Raw genomic sequence first — 6,883 nt, forward strand, 5'->3', positions numbered from 1 at the left:
AGTTTCCAAGCAGGTCTTTGAAGCAAATTATGTTTATTTGCTCACCCTGGTTAAAGGTAACAGTGAGCAAGTCAGATTAAACAAAAAGAACAACTTTCAATACAAAACAGTGCTTTTTTTATACAGTTTGGACACAGCCTCACAGGGTAAGCCAGCCCCTTGAGGTATGAGCTATTTTTAGTATACGGTTGCAATGTGTTTACCCAAACATGGATTTACATGCAATGCAAAGCTAACAATATTTACACTTACCTGTGATATCCTAAAACTTGCTGTGATTTCCTGCATCTCATTTTAGACACAGGAAATCTAACAGTAAGTCTAGTTAAACATTCCTGTGCCTTCAGCTGCTGGACCCTCACACATCAAAAGGTCTAACTAGCATGAGATTAACGGGTCCTTTCTTCAGACAATTGCAGAATACACATTCCCAAATAAAAGTTACAAAACCCCAAACAAGTCATTTCCATACCAAAATACACAAATTACTTCCTCAACAAATTCTCATTGCATCAGGTATATACCTCAGAAATAATGCATTTCCTCTAGCAAAGTTAAAACAAAAAACAAATTTCTTCCCCTGGTCTCAGAAATAAAGATATTTCCTTTACACACAATATCAAAAATAAGTACATTTGCAATTATATAAAAAAGCGCCCTACACTATTTCCTTTAAATAAATTTATACCATAAGTTATTTATAAGTGATCCAGTCACAATGGCGTCTCGCTTTAGACAATCAAAGCTTCTCTTTACTATAATACCATAGTCTCCTATTGTTACTAAGAGATTCCTCTATTTTTAGATCGCTTCCCAACTTATAATAGGCAGGGACTCTTCACACATATTGCAATCTAGGAGACATAATTAGGAGGATACTATCTCACCTATCCTCAATTTTGGCACCTTATACACAGGTTTCTTAATGGGATTAGAATTGTCTACTTTAGAAACTTAAACCTCCTATTTTTATAAGAGAGCAGAATTTATTCAGTGTTATCATATTATAACAATATAAGTTTTATCACCACTAGAACTTGTTATCAACAGTGGACTATATATAAATCTTACCATAGGAATATATTTTGATTTGTATAGAGGCAGCTAAGCCATGCATTCTATTTTGCATTTTTAATTCAAAATAAGCACTTTTTAACTTTTTAATTATGTCGCTCCAGAAATCTTACACTTTCCATTTTGTTTTAACACATACCTAATAAAAACAAGAATTTTATTATTTGTTATTATGGAGTGCCCCAAAGTTATACACACTTCCTGTCCTACTATTATGTATTTTTTGTGTTTAGGGTGCACCCTTCAGGACTATATTGGTGGTACATCCTGAATAGTCATATACTTGGACTTATTAAGTGATTTCAGTTACTTAACATACCTGGTGCAGTTGTCCTCTTTCCCTCTGTTTTGTACAATATAAATATATACACAGTCTTTGTTGTAATGCAGAACCGTAAACAGTGTCTCTGAGGAAATTACTGGTATAGATATACACAGACTTTGAGGCAAATGCAATAATATAAACAGTGTCTCTGAAGAAATGCTGGTGCAGAGTCCAGTGATCACTGCAAAGCCCCAAAAGAGAGCAATAGCTAGTTATCACAGTTCATGCCTGGGAATACTCAGTTGAGCTATATGAATAGCATGCAAATGAAAACCATATAACAGGAGCCAGGAGACAAAGTAATGCAGAACCAGGAACTACTGATCAGGTATTTCTGAGCTTATAGAGCACAGATACAGGAACCAGGACGCTATCACTGGCAATGAGTGCAGGACAGGTGAGGGTATATATAGTCTTCCCATCAGCACTCAGAGAAAGACACACCTGAAGTGCATAGATCTGAGTAATCATCAGAATGAATGACAGATATAAAGCTAACAGTTGACTTCTCTGTATCAAGTGGCTTGCTAAGAATACCCCCCCCCCCACCCCCTCCAATTCTGAACTAGTCAGCTGGACTGATTTTTTGCATTCAAAGCTAGCTGGTGCTTTCATATTTGACTACTCCCCTCCTGACTCTCTGTCCAGGTCAGACTTGATATGTCACATGACAGGTGACACATCACAACAAGTAGATACATCCAAACTTAGCCAGTATGTATGGGACCTAAATCACTGGTATACTGTAAGAAGATAAGTGGTGGTATTTTTATTTTCTGAAAGGTGATATTATTATTATACATTTATTTATGAGGCGCCATAGATTCAGTAGTCATGGATACATAGGCAAGTAATAAATAGATGAGCTAATACATATAAGTACCACAGATGGGTGTGAGTAATGCTATGGGGACTCACAGAGTGCAGCAAAAGACGATATACGAAGGAGTCAGACAGTGGACAGACATGGGTAGAGAGGTCCCTGCCTGAGAGAACTTACATTCTAGAGGGAGTGGAGATGAGAGACAGCAGGAGTAACTGGGAGAAAATGGAGATGGGAGATGAAGGAAGAGGAGGTGTTATGCAATGACCATGACAACCACAAATGTGTCATATGATTGTAGTGTATATAGTTTATGATAGTACCTGGCGATATAGAAAAAGAACATTCAGAGAGCAACTTCCACTTCTTTATTTAGAAAAAGAACTGTTATGTACTTGCCCTTAGATTTGCCCTCATTCAAGATGGCCGTGATTGCCTCATGAAGTTTCCATCTTGGATCTCTGTTATGAACTTGCCCTTACAATAGCCCTTATCCAAGATGGCCGAGACTGTCTCATGAAGATTCCATCTTGGATCACATTTCCTGTTTGGGCCTAGAAAAGGCACTTCCTGTTATGAAGCCTTTGCACGAGTATTGTGTTTGTATCTGACCCAGATGCTTCCACAGAACCTTGCTTCCTTGTGATTTGGACTACAAGTACTTGATTCTTCCACCAGACCTTTATCCTCTTGTGACTTTGGACTTTATTTGTTGGACACTGGAGATTTATTTATATACCAAAATAAATCCTGTTTATTTCAGAAATACCTGGCTATTGGGTTCCGTTTGTGATACCAGAAGTGTGACAAGAACATTGCAAACTTATGTAAAGGAAGCTAGGTCTTGACTGTCTATGTTTTAAGAAGATCTTTATGCTGAATAAACTGTGTATTGTGTGTTACTGTTTGGGCTCCTGTCTGCATCCTGACCACTACACAGCATATTGGCAACAAGGATTTCCCTTTTTCCACTTGCACCATTCCTTCCATATCTGGGTGAGCCTACAATACCTTTTACTGCATGGCTTAGAGTGAAAACTACTTGCTTGTAATTAATGCTACAGAACCCTCAAGACCCATCACACTGCAGATTACTAGATAGCATGCTAAAAAAGTGCAGTGCAGCAATTGCAAAAAGAAACAACATTTTTCAAAATGTATTGGAGTAATCAGTCTTAAACTTATTATACCTGAAGTTACTGTGTTGAAAACACAAATACATGCATTGCTGATAAAATAAAGTGCACAGTACATATTGATACTCATACCCCATTCATACTGCACCAAAATCCCGGGTTTTTGCCGGGGCGAGCTCAAACGACCCGGGTCTTGGTGCAGTATGAATGGTACAAGTCAAAAATCCCGGGTCTAAAAACCCAGGTCTTCAACCCGGGATTTATCGAGGGGTAATTCCTGGGTCGGACCCGGGTTGCCTGCACTATGAATGGTGCAATGGTTTGTTTTTTGTTTTTTTCTTCTGTTTAATAAACATTTTATTCTGTCATGTTCTGCATTAAGGGCCTTAAATATCAGGCTGCAGGGTGACAAACGTAACACCGCTGTAATTTCCATGCAGTGTCTGGAGGTAATAATCACCCTGAAGTGCATACATTACATCTTCTGTGAGGTCTCTGTAAAAACCCATCAATTGTTGGAGAAATCCATTTGCCATGTCAGGATGAGGCAGGACATACAACGACTTTTACTGGTGGTAACTCATTTCCCATTACATTAAGCAGCAGTACACTGAAGGTTCCCCATGAAACCAGGGCATTGACTGTATTCTCAAGAGAGATTTCTGATGGTTACATTGCTTCTGTCCAGCTTCAGTTACTGTGCTACGTTATTTATTTACAATGACAGGAACTTTGTGAAGCTTTGTGTATAGGGACTGTCCAGTATATGGTTAAACCAGGACCGACCTGGAAATGGAGACACCCGATTGTCCAAAATCAGTGTGACACATGCAGTGTCATTGTGAAAACAACTTACAGAATGTTCCATAGGTCTGTAATTACTAGGAGGAAATGATATGCTAATATATTCCACTACTAGTAAGGAGACTGGAAAAACTCACCTCTGGAAAACTGCTATAAGAGGATGTTCCATTAAGACTTTTCCACTGCATGAGTCTTAACTCAAACAAAACAGGCAACTGTAACCTATTAACGCACATTAGAGTGAATCAAAGTTAATAACTATTGCTAAACCTTCTTAAAATAGCCAACACCATTTTTGTTTTTGCCAGAGTATATCACTATGTATAGGACTGCAGGCCTTTCTGGCAGCAAAGTAGTTAACTCCCACACAAGCCAAATTTCAAAGTCTGTCTTTTGATGCTTTCTCCCATCCTCAAACCCTTTCAGTCCTAGCGCAGCTCACAAGATGAGGAGTGTGCCTGGCCTGCAAGAGTATAGTGATTGTTCAGTCGGAGGATTTAGAAGAACAGGCTATAAAGTGTGGAGAATGCCCCCTCTGCCTAACTTTTGCACATTCTTGATGTCAGGCTGGGAGGGAGCGCTAGTTCTCTAGCTAAGCCTCGTAGTCGGTGAGTGTAGCCAGCTGCTGTTCTTTGGGGATCAGAGACAGGGGTGCAGAATATGGCTTCTTCGGCATTACCATGCGCGTTGCAGAATCGGCCTGCCAACCTTGTTCTAAGACACCTTTAACAGCTTCTTCCACAGGAAGTCCAACAAAGGCTGCTAAATCATCAGCAGAAATTGATGTGTAAGCTTGTGACACCAGTCCAAATGCACTCTGCCCTGTTGCATCTCGTACAGCCTCCATGACTGGTTGTATGTTTTCAGACCATTGATGGGCAGCTATGGCAGCATAAATTCCTGGGAATTCTCTTTGCCAGATCCTCTGCCCCACCTCCCAAATCCAACCAAGCTCTGCACTGGCAGATTTAACAGCAGGTGGGACTCTTTTCCACAGATAGCGGGCATTATTCATGTCTAGCTCCTGCTCCTCGGCCAATGAAAACTGCTCTGGTGATGACTCCCACAAATTGCCAGGGCACAGACTTGTGCAGTATGAATGGGGTCAACCCGGGAAATTCCCGGGTCCGAGGTGCAGTATGAATGCTGTTTCTGAGCTGGGACGCTCCGAGCCCCGGCAAAAACCCGGCTTGAAAAACCCGGGATATTGCCGGGACGGCAGTATGAAAGCGGTATAAATGTTAAGGACAGCAACAGGCTATTGAATTAATGTTAGACATTGGTTCAGCAGTTTCCATATTAGCAGAGTCTGTCTACTTGAAAGCTTTGCAGCCACGCCACTAACTGAACCGAGAAATCACATTTCTGTTAGAGATGTTCACTGACCACCGTGTTTTGGTTTTGGTAAAACCGCCCTCATGTGTTCTGGTTTTGGTTTTGGATCCGTATTTTTTTTGAAAAATTGCTAAAATCACATAATTTTGCTCTTTTTTGTTCCTACATTTTTATTAACCTGAATACTAATTTCCAGTCATTTCCAGACAATATTAACCACCTCACATGCCACAATATTATTTTCATACACTTTCGGACAAAGATATCAGCGAGCTGGCTGGCGACAGAGCAACGGCACAAACACACGGCAGTTCATAGCACATCTAGGAAACATTGCCACTCAGCAGTGGCAGAAAAAAAAAGAAAAGTGGTGCAAGATGGAATTGTCCTTGGGCCCTCCCACAAGATATTGAAAAGGGCATGTACAGTTTAATAAACCAAGCACTCCAGCGACAAGGAGTGCCACTTTTGTGGCTGAAGTGCTTGGTTTGTTTAGGCCCCCACAAAACAAGCTATCAAAAGCTTAGCTGCCTTAAGCCCAACATTGCTGTCAATGAACTCTACATTATCAAACCATGTCCTCTGTGGATACCTCCCTGCCATCCCTGAAGAACTGCCAAAATTATGTAGACACAGGAATGGATATTACAACTGGAGTGGCATTAGATCTGCTTCAGACAGACTGTGACTGAATATGTGGACAGCATGGAATCCATCATGTTGGAATTCGCTGCATTGAACAGAGATTTAAACCAATATATAGATGCAGTTGAGAAGACTGTACTTAAGTTAAAATGTGACCCTCCAGATGAGATCTTGGATTTAAGTGAGCTGGTACACAAGTAAAGAAGAATAATACAGAGGAGACCCTGAGGCAGGACGTTAAATATGTACAGTTTAAAGAACAGCTAAGAGACCTGAGAAAACAAATGGGTGTGTCACTGGCCCCTGCAGACGAAGCTTTGGAAGATGAGGAAATCATTGTCACCCAGAACACTCCTATAACACAGTTGGCGATAGTGAACCCTGTGAAAAACAAAGTATGTGGTCACATGTATGAGATAGAAGCAATTGAAAGGATGATTGAAAACAAATTTCAGAAGGGTAAATCCGCCTGTCACACTAGCCGTGAGAATAGACCCACTTTTTGGTATTTGCGCTGCTATTCCAGGAGGCACGGAGTCTAAACGTGCCCCTGGTCTTCACCAGGGACCCCCCGCAAGGAGGTTTGGAATTTGCAGCAGAGACACGCAGGTCGCGGCCATCCCAGGTAACAACCACCAGAGAGGCGAAGAGAAGCAAGGTCGTACTATCCGGGTCAGAACCGTGCAGGAAGATGAGAGCCAATGGAGCAGACTGAGATGGAGTCAGGGAATGCCGACGTCA

The 6,883-nt window shown here is 41.0% G+C and overlaps 1 protein-coding gene across 1 annotated transcript; it reads right to left on the reverse strand.

Annotated features, from left to right (window-relative positions):
- Positions 1 to 4,754: 4,754 nt before the first annotated feature.
- Positions 4,755 to 5,177, reverse strand: LOC142107094 (COP9 signalosome complex subunit 8-like). The gene has a single exon (XM_075190253.1). It carries the CDS (start codon positions 5,175 to 5,177, stop codon positions 4,755 to 4,757), a length of 423 nt encoding a protein of 140 aa, XP_075046354.1.
- Between the last annotated feature and the right edge of the window lie 1,706 nt (positions 5,178 to 6,883).

Source organism: Mixophyes fleayi, chromosome 1 (assembly GCF_038048845.1).
Source record: "Mixophyes fleayi isolate aMixFle1 chromosome 1, aMixFle1.hap1, whole genome shotgun sequence".
In the NCBI taxonomy this organism is placed as follows: domain Eukaryota; kingdom Metazoa; phylum Chordata; class Amphibia; order Anura; family Limnodynastidae; genus Mixophyes; species Mixophyes fleayi.